The 24428-nt window shown below is 35.0% G+C and overlaps 1 protein-coding gene across 8 annotated transcripts in view; it reads left to right on the top strand.

Moving 5' to 3' along the window:
• The window catches only part of PGAP1 (post-GPI attachment to proteins inositol deacylase 1), an 85852-nt gene that overhangs the window by 37833 nt on the left and 23591 nt on the right, over positions 1-24428 (top strand). For all 8 annotated transcript variants that reach the window (XR_010150182.1, XM_063791438.1, XM_063791437.1 and 5 more), the window contains 8 exons: positions 3377-3454; positions 7686-7761; positions 9751-9824; positions 9930-9981; positions 10487-10553; positions 10964-11072; positions 12537-12575; positions 18455-18548. Coding sequence is in view for 7 of the 8 variants with exons in the window: in XM_063791438.1 (XP_063647508.1) it covers positions 3377-3454; positions 7686-7761; positions 9751-9824; positions 9930-9981; positions 10487-10553; positions 10964-11072; positions 12537-12575; positions 18455-18548 (589 nt within the window). In the remaining variant the exon portion in view is untranslated. The remainder of the gene's footprint in view (positions 1-3376; positions 3455-7685; positions 7762-9750; positions 9825-9929; positions 9982-10486; positions 10554-10963; positions 11073-12536; positions 12576-18454; positions 18549-24428) is intronic.

Raw genomic sequence — 24428 nt, 5'->3', positions numbered from 1 at the left:
CATATTAGCTACCATTTGTCTGGTGGGTCTTAGCTGCCTGTAGCTGTGGCTTATGTGGCCCTTTTAAGGCTCTTTAATTTACATTAGAACATATGAGTCTGTCACAGGGACTTTGCTAAGTCGGGATGAAGCCCAAGAGTTTATGTTTGATAAACATCCCACATGAATCTGGTCAGATTGTTAGAAGGCTACTCATTAATGGTTCTTTAGCTTGAGCATCTCTGTCCTCCTTGCCCACATTGGTGCTTCTCAAGAAGATTGGGGAAAGCTAAGTGTCTTCAGAAATGTTTAATGCAAACATATTGTTAGAACATATAACTACTCCCACCCCACACATACTTCCAGAACAAAACTCGATTAAAAACCGTATTTGGGTGATTCATCACATAAATAGAACTAAAGACAAAAGCCACATCATTATCTCAATAGATGCAGAAAAGGCTTTTGATAAAATTCAACACCCATTCATGTTAAAAACTCTCAGTAGACTAGGTATTGAAGGAACATATCTCAAAGTAATAAGAGCCATCTAATGACAAACCCACAGCCAACATCATACTGAATGGGCAAAAGCTGGAAGCATTCCCCTTGAAAACCAGCACAAGACAAGGATGCCCTCTCTCACCGCTCCTATTCAGCATAGTACTGGAAGACCTGGCCAGGGCAATCAGGCAAGAGAAAGAAATAAAGGGCATCCAAATAGGAAGAGAGGAAGTCAAATTATCTTTGTTTGCAAATGACATGATCCTATATCTAGAACACTCCATTGTCTCAGCCCAAAAGCCCCTTAGGCTGATAAGCAACTTCAGCAAAGTATCATGATACAAAATCAATGTGCAAAAATAACTAACATTCCTATTGACACCAACAACAGTCAAGCCAAGAGGCAAATCAGGAATGTAGTTCCATCCAATATTGCCAAAAAAAGAATAAAAGACCTAGGAATACAACTGATCAGAGAGATAAAAGATCTCTACAAGGAGAATTACAAAACACTGTTCAAATAAATCAGAGATGACATCAACAAATGGATAAACATTCCATGACCATGGATAGGAAGAATCAATAGCATTAAAATGGCCATACTGTCCAAAGCAATTTATAGATTCAGTGTTATTTCTATTAAACTACTATGGACATTCTTCACATAACTAGAAAAAACTATTTTAAAATTCATATGGAACCATAAAAGAGCCCAGTAAAGCCAAACCAATCCTAAGCAAAAAGAACAAAGCTGGAGGCATCACACTACTTGACTTCAAACTATGCTACAGGGCTACAGTAACCAAAACAGCATGGTACTGGTACAAAAACAGACACATAGAGCAATGGAACAGGATAGAGAACCCAGAAATAAGGCCACACACCTGCAACTCTCTGACCTTTGACAAACTTGACAAAAACAAGCAATGGGGAAAAGTTTTCCTATTCAATAAATGGTGCTGGGATAACTGCCTAGCCTTATGCAGAAGGTTGAAAGTGGACCTCTTCTTTACACCATATACAAAAATTAACTCAGGATGGATTAAAAACTTAAGTGTAAAACCCAAAACTATAAAAAATGTGGAAAACAACCTAGGCAATACCATTCTGGACATAGGAATGGGCAAAGATTTCATGATGATGATACCAAAACAAAAATTGACAAATGGGATGTTATTAAACTAAAAAGTTTCTGCACAGCAAAGGAAACTATCAACAGAGTGAACAGACAACCTACAGAATGGGAGAAAAATTTTGCAAACTCTGCATCCAACAAAGGTCTAATATCCAGCATCTATAAGGAAGTTAAACAAATTTATGAGATAAAAACAATTCATTAAAAAGTGGGCAAAGGACATGAAATGACACTTTTCAAAAGAAGACATACATGCAGCCAACAATTATATGGAAAAAAAGCTCAACATCACTGACCATTAGAGAAATGCAAATCAAAACCACGGTGAGATACTATCTCACACCAGTCAGAATGGCTATTATTAAAAAGTCAAAAAATAACAGATGCTGGCGAGGTGGCAGAGAAAAAGGAACACTTACATGCTGTTAGTGGGAGTGTAAATTAGTTCAACCATTGTGGAAGACAGTGTGGAGATTCCTTGAAGACCTAAAAATAGAAATACCATTTGACCTAGTAATCCCATTACTGGGTGTATACCCAAAGGAGTATAAAGCATTCTATTATAAAGACACATGTATGTGTGTTCATTGCAGCACCATTCACGATAGCAAAGACATGGAATCAACCTAAATTCCCATCAATAGTAGACTGGGTAAAGAAAATGTATTACATATACACCATGGAATACTATGCAGCCATAAAAAAGAATGAGATCATGTTCTTTGCAGGAACATGGATGGAACTGGAGGCTATTATCCTTAGCAAATGAATGCAGGAAGAGAAAACCAAATGCTGCATCTTCTCACTTATAAGTGGGAGCTGAATGATGAGAATACACGGACATGTAGGGGGAACAACACACACTAGGGCCTATTGGAGGGTGGAGAGTAGGAGGAGGAAGAGAATCAGGAAAAATAACTAGTGGGTAACTAGGCTTAGTACCTGGGTAATGAAATAATCTGTACAACAAACCCCCATGACACAAGTTTACCTGTGTAACAAATCTGCACATCTATCCCTGAACTTAAAATAAAAGTTAAATTAAAACAAGAAAGAAAACAAAAAAACCTGTATTTGGTGCCTTGGCTTTTCATTAAATAGAGCAGTCTTCTACCAATTCATTCCTCAAAATATGGACTATAGGACTGGTCTTAATTTTGAGAAATAAATAGTTACTCATTTGGTGAGGTGCATTATTTAGACATACTTGTCTTTATCATTTGCTAAATAAATTCCAGAGGATGATGTGCAGATATGCCATTAGACAGCAACTCTTTACTACTTGGGCTAGATCAAAATAATTTGAGATTAAATTGTAACTCTTTCATTATATTTAGCATTTATTCATTCATCAGCTATTGAATGTTTTTTGTTATATACTACCAAAATAAATGTAGAAACAATACTGTGATACTATATGTAACAAATAACCAAATTATAAAAAGAAAGACACCAAATTTGGAAATAATTATAGACAATAATTAAATTTAATGTTAAATGTCATTTGTTTTATGTGAAGGGATCCAAAGAATATTTTTGGCAGTTCCTATTTAACATAATAATTATTAGGAACTTGATTTTCAACAGGATTATTGACCTGGAAATGTAAACATGGGCATTTTATGAAGTACTGAACATAAATTGGAAGCCTGCTTTTTAAGATAACGAATTAAGTAAGAAATAAGTGTTATTTATTTTTCTTTAAACATGCATTAATCTCTAAGAAATAAAAGTAGTTTCTTTCTTTTTTTATTTTAGTATCTGACCTTAAGACTTCAAGACTATCCATCTTTGTCTCACCTTGTTGTTTATGTACCATCTGTTCATGGAAGTAAGGTAACAAGTGGGTTAAGATTGTTATTAGAATGTTTTGGAGACACATGCTAAATTTTACAGTTCTTTTTCAATGAGTTTTTCTGCACAGAGTTTATCTAAAACAGTAGCCAGTTTGATGATCCACCTAAGACTGTTAAATTATTAGGATCATCTACTCTAACTTGAACTAAGCAGAATGAACCCAAGTTTCTTTGTTCCAAGTGAGAACTGGTTCCAGTTTATCAATCAGTCTTTCAAAATCTATGAATTATTAGGCACATAATAATAATATTAGGTACCCTTTAAGTACAAGGCTATGTACCAGGAATTATAGGAGGCACACAAATGAAGACATGACCCTGGTTTTGTTTTGTTTTTTCGAGAAAGAGTCTTGCTCTGTCACCCAGGCTGGAGTGCAGTGGCACAACCTTGGCTCACTACAACCTCCACCTCCTGGGTTCAAGTGATTCTTCTGTCTCAGCCTCCCAAGTAGCTGGGACTACAGGCGCATGCTACCACACCGAGCTAATTGTTGTATTTTTAGTAGAGATGGGATTTTGCCATGCTGGCCAGGATGGTCTTGAACTTTTGACCTCAGGTGATCCGCCCACCTTGGCCTCCCAAAGTGCTGGGATTACAGGTGTGAGCCACCGCGCCTGGCTGACAAGACCCTGTTCTTAAAAAGCTACATACTATTGGGAAGGGGGAGAGAAATGTAACTGGAGCAGAGGGAAGAGTGGAAAAAGAACTACCCAAATACACATAACACAAATCAGAATATAGCAAGTACATAAAAAGAATGGCATTATAATAAGGTGATATTTAAAATGGCTTTCAAGTGGGCATGGTGGCAAGTACCTGTAATCCCAGCTACTTGGGAAGTTGAAGCAGGAGAATCATTTGAACCCAGGAGGTGGAGGTTGTAGTATGCTATGATTATGCCTGTGAATAGCTACTGTACTACAGCCCGGTCAACATAATGAGACCCCACTTTTAAAATGAAATAAAATAAAACAAAATGGCCTTAACGGGTAGTTAGGATTTTTATAGGAAGAATGAACATTGTAGAGCCATGCTGTCAATACAGGAATCACTAGCACATGTGGTTATTTCAATTTAAGTTAATATAAAATAAAAAATTCTGTTCCCTAGTTGTCCTAGTCACATTCCAGATGCTCAATAGTGACATCATTGCCAGGAATTATAATGGACAGCACTGTTTAGACAAAGCAACAGAGCAAAACATGAAGTATATTTGAAAAACAGTGAATAAGTAAATAATAATTTTGAAAGGATGGCCACGATGGGTTTGAATAGTAGTGGAGGAAAAGTCTGGAAAATTAGTTCATGGCCATATTGTGAAAGTTTTGATTGGAGGATTCAGGACTTTATGGAATTCAGAAGTCAGTAGGAAGCCATAAGATTTTTAACTATAGTAGTAATGGTATCAGAAATCATTTATTTGGGAAGATTAATCTCCTTATGCTGTAGAATAGATCAGAAACAGACTAGGTACCTCATAAGGGGCTTGTACAGACTGAGCACCCTTAATCCAAAAATCCAAACTCTAAAAACTTTCTGACAGGTGGGGATACTCATTGCTATAATAATGAGGACGCGCCATCTAAAACTTTTTGAGTGCCAACCTGACACCACAATTGGAAAATTCAACCCCTGACCTCATGTGGTGAGATGTAGTCAAAACAGTCAAAATTTTGTTTCATGCACAAAGTTATTAAAAATATAAAAATTACCTTAAGACTAAGTGTGTAAGATATGTATGAAACATAAATGAATTTTGTGTTTAGACTTGGGTTCCATCCCCAAGATATGTCATTATGTATAGGCAAATATTCCAAAATCTCAAAAAAATCAAACACTTCTAGTTCCATGCATTTTGGATAAGGGATCCTCAGCTTGTACTAGGGAAGTGGGAATAGAAAGAAAAGAATGGTGATTTTGATAGAATTAGTGGGTAAGGAAGAAAATGGAGGTAAAGGGCCCTTTGGACTCCCCTTTTCCTATTTCACCCAGCAAACTTACTCTTCAAGATCCAACCCATGTCCCTTTTTCCCTTTTCCAGAGTTCCTCAGTAATCTTTTACTTATTCTCATGATACTTTATAACTTCTTTGAAAAATTTATTATGTTGAATTATAATTTATTTATGTCTCAGTTGCCATGACCACATTGTGAACTCTTTAAGAGTAATGAACAGATAGGTTTTATTCTACTTTGCATCCTCAACCTTCAGTGACTACTGCATAAGTGCGCAAGAAAATGTTTATTGACTGAGAAGGTTCATAAGATTTGTAGCCAAAATAATCAGAAAAATGTAGGAGAAATAGAGAAAGGAAAAGGGGGATGTAGTTGGGAGTCATCTCAATGACTAAATCTCACAAGTACCTTATAATGGATTCATTGTTCTGTTTTGCTTAGCTCAAGTGAGAGGTAATTCAGCATCTTCAATACTAAAAGCTCTCTTAAAGGGTTTTTCTGGCAGGTAAGCTGGTTTTGAATGAATCTAACATTTTTCTCAAACTTGAAAAGGCCCTCTCTGGTTATTCCAAGAAATTAATGAGCCTTTCTGCAAATAGACAGTCTTAGCAGCCTAATAAATATGTAATGCATCTTAATGCTCTTTGGAAAGTAACACTGCTGACTCTACTGTTGTACAACCCCGTCTCACTAGAATTATAACTTAAGTCTTTCATAATTTTTGCATGTCTATGTATAGCTCATCATCAGCACATGACATATATTCAAATAGTGTAAAACATTTTTGAGTCAACTTCTATCAGTATATTTTTAGAAATGCAAATATGGAATTTATCTGCATTTTTTTGTAACAGAAAACAAAATAATTAAACCCATTAGAAATTTACTTATCTTGGGTGTTTCAGAGACAGGCCTTTGAATTTTCTCTGGGTAGGGTTTTTGTCATTATGCAAAACTAAAGGCATAGCCAAATTTTTAAAGCAATAATAAAAATTATATTATTTTAAACTTGTTCAAAGTAATGAAATTGCTTTTAAAAACTGCTTCCCTGTCTGATATAGGCTTATCCAAAAGTACTTTGTAAAAAATGTAATGAATAATCCTGTTCAATAAATGATTGCTATAATCTTTTAGCAGCTGTTTTCTATAATGAAAATATCTGACTGTGTTCTTTGCCTTGTAAGTAAGGAGGGAGAAATAAAGCAAAACCCCTTAAAAGTTTTTTCTTTTATTCCCCCAAGTGTATGGATTAATCTAATAGCAATTTCCCTGTCTGTTTTTCACTTTTGAAAACAATCAAAAATCTACCCAAGAGGCAAACAAAGTAATACTGCTTCAGACAAATCTAAAGTATAGTTATTAGAAAAGCCTAGGATAGACCCCACTAGCTTTCCACTTTTGTAGACAGCAAACGACTTGCTAGCTACAGTTATGCATCAGATTAATTTTTCTTTAGCTTCCGTAGATCAAAATAATATGATTGCATTGTAGAGATTATTTTAATGAAATTATTCCTTTACCAGAAACAGTTCTTGCAGATAAGTGAGAGCAGAGTTTCTTATGCAGCTAATAGAAATGTTATTTAAAAAGAAATGTCACTACAAAAAATTATAATGATGCAGGTGTCACATTATAGTTTTACTTTTTTGAAAAGCATTTCTTTTTCTGGCTTCGTACATAGTAAACCTTTTTTCCACTTACTGTGATAACTGTTTAACCTGAAATAGTGTTCCACAAATAACATTAGCCATGTGTCAATGAATGGCAGTATTTCTCCAGCAGCCTTTTATAGTCTAATTAGACTATCTTTAATAAATACAGGATTTTTCAAAAAGATATAAAACAAAATCACATTTTCCTTTTGACTATGAAAGTATTAAGAGACATAGTATCTAAATCTTTAACTAATCTTGAATTAGCCTAGGCTGATAATACTTTCATCCATCCTTTACTGTCCTTCTTATGCAAACACCTAAAGCTAACTATAAAAAAACTGCTATGAATCTGTTGTTCTAGAAATGGCCCTCGAATAATTTATCTATTAAGTTAAGCTTGTATATCAAGTTTTCTCAGCATAGTATCTCTCCTTGAGAAATTCTTGCCACTTAAGTATAGGCAGAATTATAGTGTAATAGATGATACTTTCTCCAAAGCTGAGGTTTATAGACTTTTATTTTCCACTCAAACATCAAGTAAAGATACTTTACTGTAAATTTAACTTACTTTTTCTAATAAATCAATGTTTTATATTTCAGTTTGTTGTAGATTGTGAATTCTTTAAAAAAGAGAAAAGATACGTACAGCTTCCTGTAACTCATCTTTTTTCCTTTGGTAAGTACTTTGTTTTTGGAAAGCATAAGAATTACTTTTATTTTTAACAGAGTTGCAGTAAAGCAGAGCTTTGTAATATCAAATGTTGAATATTTCAAGTATAGTTCTTAGAATAACTATATGATGTGGTTCAGTGGTTTTATTCTCATTGGGCTAGCAGTCATATTCTGAGAAGTGAACTTCCATAATCACATACATTTGCAGGTAATTGCGTGTGTGTATATATGTGTCTGTGTGTCTGTTCTTATGTGAAATTTATCCTATTGGCCCTTTTAATACAATTTTAATATAGAGTTATAAATTGTTATTTGTATAAGAAGGTTTCAAGATTTCTCTAAATATTCTTTTAAACTTTATTTTGAAATAATTTTAGATTTACAGAAAAGTTACAAAAGAGTTCCTGTATATCCTTCACCCACATTTCCCTAAGGTTGACCTTCTACATAAACACAATACAATTTTTTTAAACTAAGAAATTAGCATTGGCGCAATACTGTTAATTAAACTACAGGCTTTATTTGTTTTTCACCAGTTTTTCCATAGATGTCCTGCTTATCCACGTTTCCACATTGCATTTAGTTGTCATGACTCCTAAGTCTCCTATAATCTGTGACAGTTCCTCAGTCTTTCCTTGTCTTTCACAACTTTGAAACCTTTGAAGAATACTGTTCAATTATTTTGTACATTGTTCCTTATTTGGAGTTGTCTGTTTCATTTTTGTGGGGCGAGTGGGGAACAGGGTCTCACTCTGTCACCCAGGCTGGAGTACAGTGGCATGATCCCAGCTCACTGCAACCTCTGCCTCCTGGGCTTAAGCGATCCTTCCACCTCAGCCTCCTGAGTAGCTAGGACTACAGGCATGTGACACCATGCTCAGCTAATTTTTTTGTATTTTTTGTAGAGACAGAGATTCACCATATTGCCCAGGCTGGTCTCAGACTCCTGGACTCAAGAAATCAGCCTGCCTTGGCCTCCCAAAATGCCGGAATTACAGGCATAAGCCAACGTGCCCAGCCTAATACTTTCTTATGATTAGATTGAGGTTATGTATTTTTGCCAAAATACCACAGAAGCAATGAGGATTTCCTACTATATCATATTGAGTATATGTGATACTGATATCTCTAATTACTAGTTATGTTAATTTTCCTTTCTTGGTTAAGGTGGTGCCTGCTAGATTTCTCCGCTATAATGTTATTGCTTTTTCCTTTTGTAATTAATAAATATCTGGGGTGACATACTTTGAGAATATATAAATGTCCTGTTTTTCTTTAGAATAACCCACTATTTTTAGCATCCATTGGTTCATCTAGTACTTAGCAAATATCACTCTGGTATTCTACATTTAGTGGAATTCTTCCTGAGATAAAGTAGACCCTTCTCCCCCATTATTTATTTATTCAATTTTTATTTATGTCACTATGGACTCAGAGATATCTATTTTATTCATTGGGCTATAATCCAATTCTATCATTATATGTATTTTTGCTTAAGTTATTCTAGCTTTGAATATTGGGAACTTTTTTATGTTGGCTCCTGTGCCCTTTAAATATTTTTTTTACATTTTATTTATGAAAAGAATCTGTGTTACTTGGCAAAACTTTAGGATTTTTATTTTTCCCCCTACCCTTTGTTTTGGTACAAAACTACCCAGAACAATACAGAAATGACAATTCTGAATCACCCATATCATTGAAGATAAGAAGCTTGTAAAATAAAAGATCTACCAAGAAAGTACACCTGTCTGAAATTGGAATTATATACCTGACTTTTTTAAAAGCAGATAGATGTGATTGGAAGTAATAAAATTTGTTTTGTCTAGAGTTTATTGCTGGGAGATTAGATTTTTAGGAGTTAACTCCATACAGACGTGAAAACCTGTAAATAAATTTTTAATTATTGGCATTGTCTTAATGCTAATTAAATAATCAGTATGTTTTTAAAAACTTCCTTGATATTCTAAGTAATACAGTACTTTGAATTCAACAGGATTGTCTTCAAGGAAAGTGGTGTTAAATACAAATGGCCTATACTACAATCTAGAGCTTCTGAACTTTGGACAGGTAATTAATCCTGACTACAAGAAAAAGGATTTGATTTTACTTTAATGTTTACTTTAACATACAAGTAAACCTTTATATTTTGTTTTTGTGGTCAAACTCTATTAGATATACCAAGCTTTTAAAATCAACGTGGTAAGCAAGTGCTCAGCAGTCAAAGGTAAATATGTTTTCTAAAAAATGTATAGAAAATAATATTGTCATTTGAAGACTCAATAGGTGTTAACTCAAATTTTCTATAATACTTATTCTTCCATATATTTTTATGTGAAGTAAAATTAAATTTATAACAGAAAAGTTGTTTATATTTCCAGGGGATTTAACATAGACCCTTTCTTAACAGTAAAGCATTTTTATCTGTTTCACTTTAAATATCCACATTTTAAAAATGCCATATATCTTTATGTCTTATAGTAGTAATTCAGATTTAGTTATTTAGTATTTTTCCACTTTCTTAATACTGCCTATCTGCTGTAATATCTATTATAAATCTAATTAAAGCATTATTATTTAGGAATTCGCCATAATTTTTTATCATGTAATATAACCTGTACTGATTTTTTTAATGAAATGGACAATTGTATAATTAGTTAGATATTATAGTAGTTTATGTAACATTTAGGGTAACATGTTGTTAATAATATATTTTTTTAATGTTTTAACAGAAGAAATAACCAATATCTATAGACTTCATATTCCTTGGTCTTATGAAGATTCACTAACCATTGCACAGTAAGTATTTGAAAGAATTTACTTTAAACTTTGGTGTTTTTGAATAATAGATATTCTGCTTAGTTTATTTATTTAAATCATGAATTATTAAAATGCCTCAGTAAAATGTATGTATCCTTTATGTAGCATTGTTCCTATAATTTAATATATAGTATTCTTATGAAATGATAGAGAACTTAAACTTTACTTCCTTGGAACCTGAACCCCCTTCCACCCTCTTGCAACTCCTGTGTCCTAGAGGGAGCATTCAAACAATTGTGATATCATTGAAAAAGTGCCCATCCACAATTATGTGTCTGGCACCTAGCTTCCTCTACATTATTCAGTTGTATTGTGCTGAGGATTAACTTAGCCATGGCTCTTTACCAGCATTTTGTATTTGAGAATTGATATTTAAGTTATCTCTTCAGGGCTCCATCTTCCACAGAAATTTCTCTGAAACTCCATATTGCTCAACCAGAAAACGATACCCATGTGGCATTATTTAAAATGTACACGTCATCAGACTGTCGGTACGAGGTAAGTTGTATGTTTGATTAATTTTTAAGATTTAGTTGTAGAATAAGCTAGAAATGTTCTTTTTATATAAGCTTCAGATATATGGTGGCATGGAAGCCAATGCATATAAAAAATAGGCATTTAAAATATTTTAAATATTCTTCATTTTTCCTATTAACACCACCTAGCATCTCCGTAGCTGGGCCATTTGCAAATGTGTACATCTTAATAAGTAATAGAAGATAAAGCAAAAAAATGAGACTGTAGATTAACCTTCTAAATTTGGAAGCCCCAAGTCCAGAATCTTTTTTATAAATTGAAGAACATCATGAGGTCAGCTGACATGGGCTTACTGCAGTAACTGACATGATACTTAATGGTGTATAGCTGTACTGGTTGTTAGCTTAAGGATCTTCTTTCCTTTTCACTAATTATTTTAAGCTCTGCTAGTCATTAAAATGTGTGATTTCATACCTATTGTGTTTATTTTGTAATCAAAGTACATCTCTTTGTGTTAAGGGGAATAGACTTGAGAGTAACATTTTAGTTACTTATGGATTCGTGAATGAAGAGCCCCTAGATTCCAGATTTAAGTGGTTAAACTACTCATTTCAGTGGTTATGACAACATAGGCTTCTGGTTTATGTGAAATATTTTATTTCTGCTCAACTGCTTTAAACCAAGCTTAAATGTTTGGATTCTTTGTTAGAACTAACTTTTCAAAGATAAACTAGGATTGATTTTGTCAAATTAATAGAATCTGTTCCTCCAGCCAAGTTTCAGTTGAACTTATATTATGAATTAATTTAGATTTCATGGAATTTATTATTGCTTTGATATCTTGCATCCTGTTTCTAACAGTTCAGGGTTTTACAGGGCCTTAGTAGTTTTTAATTTGCATGTTCATATTTATAATATTAAAGCAATAGAAAAAATTGTGATAAAAATTTGACTCCAACTACTGCATGCTCTCAAAATGTCCTTTTTTTTTTTTTTTACAAATACTGCATATCTTCAAGAAGTCCATATTTTGACAAAATCATTTTAAACTTCCCTAAAAGTATTTATCTCCTTTCTAATATCAAATAGACTTCCTAATTATCAAAAAGTTGTATTTATGGTAGAGATAATTAAGGATGAATTTCTTTTTAAAATATTATTTTGGCTTAAATTTCTTTAGCTGGCATGATATGGTAATAAGATATTCTACTTAATTAAATATTTTAGGTAGTAAAGGAGCAAAATAGCATTCACTCAGCTGTCAAATAATTAGATATGTGGGAAAGTATACTAAACAGTAACACTCTACTTAATACAATTTGCATGGTGTTTCAGAAGATTCTTTAAGATCTTGAGTGCCTTTAAGGTTTACCATTATAGAAAATCAATTATTATGCTTAGAGATATGCATAAGTGCTCAATTTAATAAAATGTAAAGGAGTTTAGAGGAAAATAACCTTTTTTTCAATAATTGTTTTAAACTAGGTGACAGTTAAGACTTCCTTTTCACAAATACTTGGACAGGTAAGAGAGATTCCTGGCTGGTTGATTATTTACTGCTTTATTTATAGATAACTCTAAGGAAGGGTTGTAGACTTTTTCCATAAGGGGCTGGATAATCAATAATTTTTTGCAGACCACATACAGTATCTTTTGCTACTGCCACTGCTGTAGTTGCTTCTGTCTTCTTCCTTTTTTCTTTTTCATTCTTCTTACACTTGAATAAAATCCAAAAATTATTCTTGGCCCACAGACCATATTTGCCCACCCCTGCTTTAAGGTGATTCTTTCATGTTTGATACATCCAAAAAATGAGAGCTGATACCTGATTCTCAAACAAATTAATATTTTTGCCTAAATGAATTTCATGGTTTGCCATGGTGGCCCCCATCTGTAATCCCAGCACTTTGGGAGGCCAAGGCAGGCAGATCACTTAAGGTCAGGAGTTCGAGACCAGCCTGGCCAACTGGTGAAACCCCACCTCTACTGAAAATACAAAAATTAGCCAGGCGTGCTGGCATACACCTGTAGTCCTGGCTACTCAAGAGGCTGAGGCATGAGAATCGCTTGAACCTGGGAGGCAGAGGTTGCAGTGAGCTGAGATTGTGCCACTGCACTCTAACCTTGGCAACAAAGGGAGACTCCATCTCAAAAAAAAAAAAAAAAAAGAAAGAAAGAAAAAGAAAAAAGATTTCATGTTGCTCATACTACACTATAAATTCATAGTACAATAAAATATGTAGGCTCTGCCATATAAAAGAATGTTTTCAAATAACTTTTTATATTGTGCATGCTCAGTTTGTAAAAGGTAAACATAAATTCTATTAAAGATAAATGTGTTGAATTCATTAGCAAATAATATTACAAAAATACTGCATAAAGCAGTAGAACTATAGATATTACTTAGCATCACTATAATTTGCACAATTGTGCAACCTGGACATAAATAAGATAACAATTGATTAGTTAGGGAAGTTATATAGTTTTAATATTCAGTCAAATTTGTATTATAGCTTTATTACTTTCACTTTTTTTTGGTCTGTTGTATTTTGCAATGCAGGCATAGTAGAATTTTGTTTTAACTCTAAGTCATTTAATACTGTAATAAAACTCACAAGGCAAAATTAAATTAGAAACATTTTGTATATGCATTATCTCATTTAATCCTCAGAGCAACTTGGTGAGAACTGGATTATGATCATTATTAATTTGTGAACATTATAAAATTCTAAGTTAATATATAGAAATTTTGTGCTAAATTAGGAAGGGAAGATTAAAATCTTAGTATAAGTTGGAAAATAGCATCATGGATAATTACAGTACATATTATAAAATGTTGGGCCGGGTGCGGTGGCTCACGCCTGTAATCCCAGCACTTTGGGAGGCTGAGGCGGGTGGATCACGAGGTCAGGAGATCAAGACCATCCTGGCTAACACGGTGAAACCCCGTCTCTACTAAAAATACAAAAAACTAGCCGGGCATGGTGGCGGGCACCTGTAGTCCCAGCTACTCTGGAGGCTGAGGCAGGAGAATGGCATGAACCCAGAGGCGGAGCTTGCAGTGAGCAGAGATTGCGCCACTGCACTCCAGCCTCGGCGACAGAGCGAGACTCCATCTCAAAAAAAAAAAAAAAAAAAAGTTAAGGGACCAATTAAATCTCTCAAATTCATACTATTGTATATTTAGTATGGTGAAAGGGCATATTACTGTAACCAGTGGTTTGGGGTAGGAATATAACGTATTCTCTTATCCATATAATTCCTGTGTCTCATAATTCAGTTTAGTAACAAGAAAAGTCAAGTCAGCTTGATACACTAGAGTCAAGCATAATTGTAAACCAAAAGAGGACAGACCTAGTATTCTTGTTTTGATGTGGAAATCTTTCTAAAGACTGAGGATGTACAGGTGTTACAGTATCAAAGGTGGATTCTTTTTAAAATGTCAATTAAAGAATTTATATTATTGAAGCTTAAGCTTAGTTCTATAAAAAAAATTAAAAAAATAATTTGTATTAATTGAATTAAATTCTCAAATTATTGAAAAGACGTAAGATGTTCTTCCTTCATGCTTGTTTAAAAATGTAGCTTGTAGGTAGTAAGAGAATGAATGAAAGTTGTATATCTTACTTGTTTTAAAAAGTAATACATATTTTGAATGTTGCTGATTCAGTCACAGAAGATTGGAGAAAATGAATAAAGAGAAACTTCAGCCTTCAATAGATAACTTTTCATAAAGTTAAATTTTTTTCTGAAAAAGGAAAGAGGAAAATATATTCACATATTCTGTAGTCTGCTCTTACGAAAAAGAGGGCAAAGCATGAACTGAAAGTTACTTTCTCAAGAGAATTCCATAAATGCTAGTAAATCATTTCTGTGCAGTAATGAAGTCCAGTGTTGCCAGATCTTCAGCTTTTAAGAGAAACTAGAAATCTGAATTTTTAGATGAAATATTTTAATTTTTCAATGTTGGCATGTAAGTCAAAATTTAAAGAAATACTGCACTAAATACTAAGTACGGCTACAGTTTGACTATGAGACAGGGAGGCCAGTTTATGATTGTAAGTTTAGTAGTATCTTATATACCCAGCTGTATCTGTAGCCCAGTATAACATTTAATACTCATAACGATGATCCTCTATCATTAAAAGAAATGTTATATTCAGAATGCTCTGTGTAGGACCTCTTACAAGATTCTAAACACAGTGAAGGGCATTAAAGGTAACAATAACAGCTAATATTTTCCAGTCAGTTACCATGTACCAGTTACTATTCCAAATGCCTTATGCAAGTGTGAACATATTTAAGCCTTACATCCCTGTGAGGTAAGTGCTGTTTATCTAATTTTACAGATGAGGATATATATAGAGAGAAGGGAAAGTAATGCAGGAGTAAAATAACTTGCCCAAGGACACAGAGCTAGTGAGAGGCAAAGCTGGAATCTAAATCCAGGAGTCTGACTCCTGAGCCTGCTATGTTGCTTAACTCTCGATAAGTAGAGTATATTTCCCAACTTGTCATGTATGATTTGGTATTAGGTAGCAAAATGGTCTTTTCCCTTTTACTCAGCTTTCCCAACCTTCCATGCAGAGCTGTAAACTATAAGTCACAAGTATGGGCTGTACGTTTTCTGATTTTTTCTCTTCTCTTTTTACCTGGGAATTCATGGAGGGACTTTAGGGAGACCCTGAATTTTCTGAAATTTTCTGCAACTTTTGTAGTAAGCTTGTACTTCCATAGTTTCCCTCAGGTTGCCAGAGAAGTCTATACATGTTCTAAAAAATTCTGTGGAATGGAGAACATGCTTTAAAGTAAATTTACTTTTAATAATGTGACATTAAAAGAACTTAAGGCTTTTTTAAAAATTATACTTTAAGTTCTGGGGTACATGTGCAGAACGTGCAGGTTTGTTACATAGGTATACACATGCTGTGTTGGTTTGCTGCACCCATCAACCCGTCATCTACATTAGGTATTTCTCCTAAAGCTATCCCTCCCTTAGCCGCCCACCCCTGGACAGGCCCTGGTGTGTGATGTTTTCCTCCCTGTGTCCATATGTTCTCATTGTTCAACTCCCACTTATTAGTGAGAACATGCAGTGTTTGGTTTTCTGTTCTTGTGTTAGTTTGCTGAGAATGATGATTTCCAGCTTCATCCATGTCCCTGCAAAGGACATGAACTCATCCTTTTTTATGGCTGCATAGTATTCCATGGTGTGTATGTGCCACATTTTCTTTATCCAGTCTATCATTGATGGGTTGATTCCAAGTCTTTGCTATTGTGAACAGTGTCGCAGTAAACATATGTGTGCATGTGTCTTTATAGTAGAATGATTTATAATCCTTTGGGTATATACTCAGTAATGGGATTGCTGGGTGAAATGGTATTTCTAGTTCTAGATCCTTGAGGAATTGCCACACTGTCTTCCACAATGGTTGAACTAATTTACACTCCCACCAACAGTGTAAAAGAATTCCTGTTTCTCCACATCCTCTCCAGCATATTGTTTCCTGACTTTTTAATGATCGCCATTCTAACTGGTGTGAGATGGTATCTCATTGTTGTTTTGATTTGCATTTCTCTAATGACCAGACGATGATGAAAAAAAATGATGATTTTTTTCCTATGTTTGTTGGCCACATAAATGTCCTCTTTTGAGAGGTGTCTGTTCATATCCTTCGCCCACTTTTTGATGAGGTTGTTTGTTTTTTTCTTGTGAATTTGTTTAAGTTCTTTATAGATTTTGGATGTTAGCCCTTTGTCATATGAATAGATTGCAAAAATTTTCCCCCATTCTGTAGGTTGCCTGTTCACTCTGATGATAGTTTCTTTTGCTGTGCAGAAGCTCTTTAGTTTAATTAGATCCCATTTGCCAATTTTGGCTTTTGTTGCCATTGCTTTTGGTGTTTTAGTCATGAAGTCTTTGCCCATGCCTATGTCCTGAATGGTATTGCCTAGGTTTTCTTCTAGGGTTTTTATAGTTTTAGGTCTTACTTTCAGTCTTTAATCCATCTTGAGTTAATTTTCATATAAGTTTTAAGGAAGGGGTCCAGTTTCAGTTTTCTGCATATGGCTAGCCAGTTTTCCCAACACCATTTATTAAATAGGGAATCCTTTCTCCATTGCTTGTCTTTGTCAGGTTTTTCAAAGATCAGATGGTTGTAGATGTGTGGTGTTATTTCTGAGGCCTCTGTTCTGTTCCTTTGGTCTGTATATCTGTTTTGGTACCAGTACCATATTGTTTTGGTTACTGTAGCTTTGTAGTATAGTTTGAAGTCAGGTAGAGTGATGCCTCCAGCATTGTTATTTTTGCTTAGGATTGTCTTGGCTATGCTGGCTCTTTTTTGGTTCCATATGAAACAAAGTAGTTTTTTTCTAATTCTTTGAAGAAAGACAATGGTAGCTTGATGTGGATAACATTGAATCTATAAATTACTCTGGGCAGTATGGCCATTTTCATGATATTGATTCTTCCTATCCATGAGCATGAAATGTTTTTCCATTTATTTGTGTCCTCTCTTATTTCCTTGAGCAGCGGTTTGTAGTTTCCTTGAAGAGGTCCTTCATATCCCTTGTAAGTTGTATTCCTCGGTATTTTATTCTCTTTGTAGCAATTGTGAATGGGAGTTACTCATGATTTGGCTTTCTGTTTGTCTGTTACTGGTGTATAGGAATGCTTGTTTTTGTTATTATATGTATTTTATAGAGAGCTGATAGAATGACTTGAGGCACTATAACGTAATGATTATGAACTTAGGCACTGATTTTAAAACTTATAGTTCCATAAGATTTTCAAACACAGTGAAGGACATAAAAAATTAATAAAGCAATTAACATTTTCTCATAACTTGTTATATATGAGTTAATATTCTGAATGCCTTACACAAATATGCATGTCTAATCCTAATAACTACCTATAAGGTACATACTAGTATTGTCCCCATTTACTGATAAAGACATAGAGAGGGGAAGCTAAGTAACTTGCCTATTATGTTTTAAATTATACAAGTTAGTTGGGCTCTGATGCCTGAATTTCTTTGTCTATAGAATAGGGATAAGAACTACCTCAAAGGATATTGGGAGAAGGACATGAGATAATGCATATAAGGTGTTTACTGTCGTGCCTGGAACGTATTAAATAATCAGTGTGTCCTGAAAAACAGTTTTGTAGTATATGCTACTCAATTATATGTTCTATTATGCCTTTGATGAAAAACTCAGATACATTTTGAGTTTGCTATGTATTTTCAACATTTATTTTACTTAGAGTTTTTGATACTTATTACTGGAAATATCTTTGTAGCCATGTCAGGTATAAATTGAAGAGCAACTTTTAAATTTTATGTGAAAGTACACTTATTAACATGAATATTCAGGAGTTGCCCATTGACTTACCTGTTTTTTAGGTAGTTAGATTTCATGGTGGAGCTCTTCCTGCTTATGTCGTATCTAATATCCTTCTTGCTTATAGAGGACAGTTATATTCTCTTTTCTCAACAGGTAAGAATGCTTCTAATTTTTAAGTTACTTTTGTTATGAATATTAAAGTAGAACAACTATTAGTTCCACATATGTGTTTATATATATAATTCTGTTATATTGAATCAGGAGACATAATTAAGAGAGTTCTTAGAACTCCCTTTTTATTATTTATTTATTATTTTATAATTATGCCACGTAATAGTAGCTACTATTCTGTTCTTGAAAACTCCAAAATAGCATGTGATTTTATGATGAGCCTTCTCTGCATCTTTATTACGTTTCCACTATCAACCACCAATCCCAAATAGTTTGAGGAAGCTAGTCCAGAGACCTTCAATTTGTCGTCTTAAGACCTGCAAATTATTAACATTCTCTTAGCTTGTCACTTTTGTATCAGTGTCATTTTTAATGGAAAGAATAACTTTGAGTCTAACCTGATTAAGTCATTTTTTAAAATACATATAGGAATCAAGCAGTGTAATTATCTTCATATAATAATTTGCTAGTATTTATGATGTAAAAAGGGGCAAAACATTTAACCCCGTAATACACATCAAAAAATTAACAATAGTGCCCTAATATTATCAAATGCCTTTTTTTTTTTTTTTTTTTTTTGAGACGTAGTTTTGCTCTTGTTGCCCAGGCTGGAGTGCAATGGTGCGAGCTCGGTTCACTGTAACCTCCACCTCCCTGGTTCATGTGATTCTACTGCCTCAACCTCCCAAGTAGCTGGGATTACAGGCACCCACAACCATGTCCGGCTAATTTTTGTATTTTTAGTAGAGATGGGGTTTCACCATGTTGGCCAGGCTGGTCTTGAACTCCTGACTTCATGATCTGCCCGCCTCAGCCTCCCAAAGTGCTGGGACTACAGGCGTGAGCCACCGGACCCGGCCTCAAATTACTTTTTAAGAAGTATTTTATTTTTAATTTATTTGGTTGATACATAATTGTACCTATTTATGGGGTACATGTGATATTTTGACACATTCATATAATGTGTTAAGATCAAATCAGGATAATTAGGATATCCATCAACTCAAGCACTTACCATTTCTTTGTGTTGGGAACATTCCAAATCTTCTAGCTATTTTAAAATATACAATAAATTATTAACTATAGTCATCCTGGCAGGGCGCTGGCTCATGCCTGTAATCCCAGCACTTTGGGACGCCGAGGCAGGCGGATCACCTGAGGTCAGGAATTCAAGACCACCCTGGCCAATATGGTGAAACCCCGTCTTTACTAAAAACACAAAGAATTATCTAGGCTTGGTGGTGGGCGCCTGTAATCCTAGCTGCCCAGGAGACTGAGGCAGGAGAATCGCTTGAACCTGGGAGGCAGAGGTTGCAGTGCTATCAAACGCTAGACCTTATTTCTTCTAACTGTATTTTTATACCCATTAACCATTCTTTCTTCATCCCTCCACTCCTCTTTACCTTTTCCACCCTCTGGTAACCATCTATTCTCTAGCTCCATGAGATCAACTTTTCAAATTCCCAGATATGAATGAGGGCGTATAATATTTGTCTTTCTATGCCTGACATCACTTAGCATAATGTACTTCAGTTATATCCATGTTGCTGCAGATGATAGAATTTCATTCTTTTTATGTCTACATAATATTCCATTGTGTATATATTACCATTTTCTTTATCCATTCACTTGTTGATGGACTTTAGGTTGATTCCATATTTTGGCCATTGTGAATAGTGCTACAGTAAACATGAGGATGCAGACATCTTTTTGATAGACTGATTTCCTTTCTTTTGGATAATATATACAGCAGTAAGATTGCTGGGTCATATGGCAGATCTATTTGTAGTTTTTTGAAGGACCTCCAGTCTGTTTTTCATAATGGCTGTACTAATTTACATTTGTACCAATTGTGTGCTAGCATTCCCCTTTTTCTGTATCCTCATTATCACTTGTTATTTTTTGTCTTTTTGATAACAAGCCATTTTAACTAGGGTGAGGTAATATCTCATTGTGGTTTTGATGTATGTTTCACTGGTGATTAGTGATGTTGAACATTTAAAAAAATATATGTTGGCCATTGGTATGTCTTTTTTCTTTTTGAGATGGAGTTTTGCTCTTGTTGCCCAGGCTGGAGTGCAATGGCTTGATATCAGCTTACCACAACCTCCACCTCCCGGGTTCAAGTGATTCTCCTGCCTCAGCCTCCCAAGTAGCTGGGATTACGGGCATGGGCCACCATGCCCAGCTAATTTTGTATTTTTAGTAGAGACTGGTATCAGGGAACCTGCCCTGATAGTCACGTAGGTTCTTTTCTATTTTCCCTAAGCGTTGGCTGGCTTGAGAAATAAGGGGACAGAGTACAAAAGAGAGAAATTTTAAAGCTGGGTGTCTGGGGGAGACATCACATGTTGGTAGGTTCCATGATGCCCCACAAGCTGCAAAAACCAGCAAGTTTTTATTAGGGATTTTCAGAAGGGGAGGGAGTGTACGAATAGGGTGTCGGTCACAAAGATCATGTACTTTACAAGGTAATAGAATATCACAAGGCAAATGGAGGCAGGGTGAGATCACAGGACCACAGGACCGGGGCGAAATTAAAATTGCTAATGAAGTTTCGGGCACCATTGTCATTGATAACATCTTATCAGGAGACAGGGTTTTGAGAGCAACCGGTCTGACCAAAATTTATTAGGCGGGAATTTCCTCTTCCTAATAAGCCTGGGAGCACTATGAGAGACTGGGGTCTATTTCACCCCTACAGTCTACAGACCATAAAAGACGGCCACACCCAGGGGGCCCGTCTATAGACCTACCCTCAGGCGTGTATTCTCTTTCCTAAGGATGTTCCTTGCTGAGAAAAAGAATTCAGCGATATTTCTCCCATTTGCTTTTGAAAGAAGAGAAATATGGCTCTGTTCTGCCCGGCTCACCAGTGGTCAGTTTAAGGTTATCTCTCTTGTTCCCTAAACATTGCTGTTATCCTGTTCTTTTTTCAAGGTGCCCAGATTTCATATTGTTCAAACACACATGCTCTACAATTTGTGCAGTTAATACGATTATCACATGGTCCTGAGGCGACATACATCCTCCTCGGCTTACGAGATGACAGGATTAAGAGATTAAGGTAAAGACAGGCCTAGGAAATCACAAGGGTATTGATTAGGGAAGTGATAAGTGTCCATGAAATCTTTACAATTTATGTTTAGAGATTGCAGTAAAGACAGGCATAAGAAATTATAAAAGTATTAATTTGGGGAACTAATAAATGTCCATGAAATCTTCACAATCCACATTCTTCTGCCATGGCTTCAGCCGGTCCCTCCATTTGGGGTCCCTGACTTCCCGCAACAGACAGGGTTTCTCCATGTTGTTCAGGCTGGTCTCGAACTCCTGACCTCAGGCGATCTGCCTGCCTTGTCCTCCCAAAGTGCTGGGATTACAGGCGTGAGCCACCATGTCTGACCATCCATTGGTATTTCTTCTGTTGAGAAATGTCTGTTCAGATCTTTTGGCCACTTTTAAAATTAGAGTATTTGTTTGTTTTGCTGTTGAGTTGTTTGAGTTCCTTATATATTCTGGTTATTAATCCTTTATCAGATGGATAGTTTGCAAAATTTTTTCCCAGTCTTTGGCTGATCTCTTCACTTTGTTGATTGTTGCCTTTACTGTGCAGTAGCCTTTTAGCCTGATATTATCTCATTTTGTTTTTATTGTATGTGCTTTTGAGGTCTTACCCAAAAAATTTTTGCCCAGACCAGTGTCCCAAAGCATTTCTCCAATATATTCGTGTGGTAGTTTCATCGTTTCGGGTTTTAAATTTAAGTCTTTATTTTGATTTAATTTTTGCATATGATGAAAGATAGGGATCTAGTTTCTTTATTCTGCATATGAATATCCAGTTTTCCCAGCACCATTTATTGAAAAGACTATCCTTTCTCCAATGTATGTTTTGGTTGCCTTTAGTGAAAATTAGCTGGCTGTAAATGAGTGGATTTCTGGGTTCTCTATTATGTTCTATTGGCTTATGTATCTGTTTTATGCCAGTACTAAACTGTTTTGGTTGCCATATCTTTGTAGTGTATTTTGAAGTCAGGTAATGTGATTGCCTCCAGCTTTGTTCTTTTTGCTCAGGACTTTTTTTTGCTATTTGCGGTCATTTGTGGTACCATATGATTTTATGATTGTTTTTCCTATACCAGTAAAGACTCTCATTGGTATTTTGATAGGGATTTCATTGAATCTAGACATTGCTTGAGGTAGTATAGACAGTTTAACAATGCTAAATCATTCAATCCATGAACATAGATGGAATTGCTTTCTATTTTTTCATATGTCTTTTTCAGTTTCTCTCATTGGTGTTTTATAATTTTTCACTGTGGAGATATTTTACTTTGGTTACATTTATTCCTAGATATAATTTAATTGTAAATGGGATCACTCTCTTGATTTATTTTTTTTTGTTTTTTGTTTGTTTATTTGTTTTTTTGAGATGGAGTCTCATTCCGTTGCCCAGACAGGAGTGCAATGGCATGATCTCGGCTCATTGCGAACTCTGCCTCCCAGGTTGAAGTGATTCTTCTGTCTCAGCCTCCTGAATAGATGGGATTACAACCGTGTGCCACCACGCCCAGCTAATTTTTTTGTATTTCTAGTAGAGATGGGGTTTCACCATGTTGGCCAGGCTGGTCTCAAACTCCTGACCTCAAATGATCCACCTGCTGCAGCCTCCCAAAGTGCTGGGATTACAGGCATGAGCCACTGAGCCCAGCCCTCTTGATTTCTTTTTCAGATTTTTCATTATTAGTGTATAGAAAGTTACTGATTTTTATATGTTGATTTTGTATCTTGAAACTTTTACTGAGTTCAAAAAAACCAATTCTAACAGTTTTTTTTGGTGGAGTTTTCAGGTATTTTTTAAATCTAGGATCATGTCATCTGTGAACAAGGATAACTTGACTATTTCTTTTCCAATTTGGATGTACTTTTTTTCTTTCTCTTGCCTAGTTGCTCTGGCTAGGACTTCTAGTACTCTATTGAATAAGTAGTGAAAACAGACATTCTCGTCTTATTTCGATCTTGGAGGAAAAGCTTTCAATTTTTTTTTCCCATTTTGTATAATGTTAGCTGTGGGTTTGTCATATTTGGCCTTTATTGTTTTGAGGTATGTTCTTTTTATATTCAATTTGTTAATAGTTTTTATCATAAAGGGATTTTGAATTTTATCAAATGCTTTCTCAGCATCTATTGAAATGATTTTATACTTCTCGATTCCATTTGTGTTATTTATCATATTGATTGATTTGTATATATTGAACTATCCTTGCATTCCTAGGATGAATCCCACTTCATCATGGTGAATGATATTTTTAATATGTTGTTGAAGTCAGTTTGCTAGTATTTTGTAGAGGATTTTTGCCTTTATGTTCATTAGAGATGTTGGCCTGTACTTTTCTTTTTTTGTTGTATTATTTTCTGGTTTTGGTGTCAGAGTTATGCTGGCCTCATAGAATGAGTTTGGAGTTACTTCTTTCTCTTCAGTGTTTTTTTGGAATATTGACTAGTATTGATATTAGTTCTTTAAATGTTTGATAGATTTCAGCAGCATAGCCATCAGGTCGCATGCTTGTTTTTGATTAGACTTTTTATTACTGCTTCAACCTTATTACTTGGTTTTTGTTTGTTTGTTTTTAGACAGAGTCTCACTCTATTGCCCAAGCTGGAGTGCAGTGGTGCAATCTCGGCTCACTGCAACCTCCTTCTCCCAGGTTCAAGTGATTCTTGTGCTTCAGTCTCCCAAGTAGCTGGGATTATAGGTGTGTGCCACCACACCTGGCTAATTTTTGTATTTTTAGTAGAGGCAGTGTTTCACCATGTTGACCAGGCTGGTCTTGAACTCCAGACCTCAGGTGGTCTGCCTGC

Source organism: Pan troglodytes, chromosome 13, assembly GCF_028858775.2.
Source record: "Pan troglodytes isolate AG18354 chromosome 13, NHGRI_mPanTro3-v2.0_pri, whole genome shotgun sequence".
Taxonomy (NCBI): domain Eukaryota; kingdom Metazoa; phylum Chordata; class Mammalia; order Primates; family Hominidae; genus Pan; species Pan troglodytes.
The sequence above is the reverse complement of the archived record's forward strand: the minus strand, read 5'-3'. Positions and strand labels throughout refer to the sequence as shown.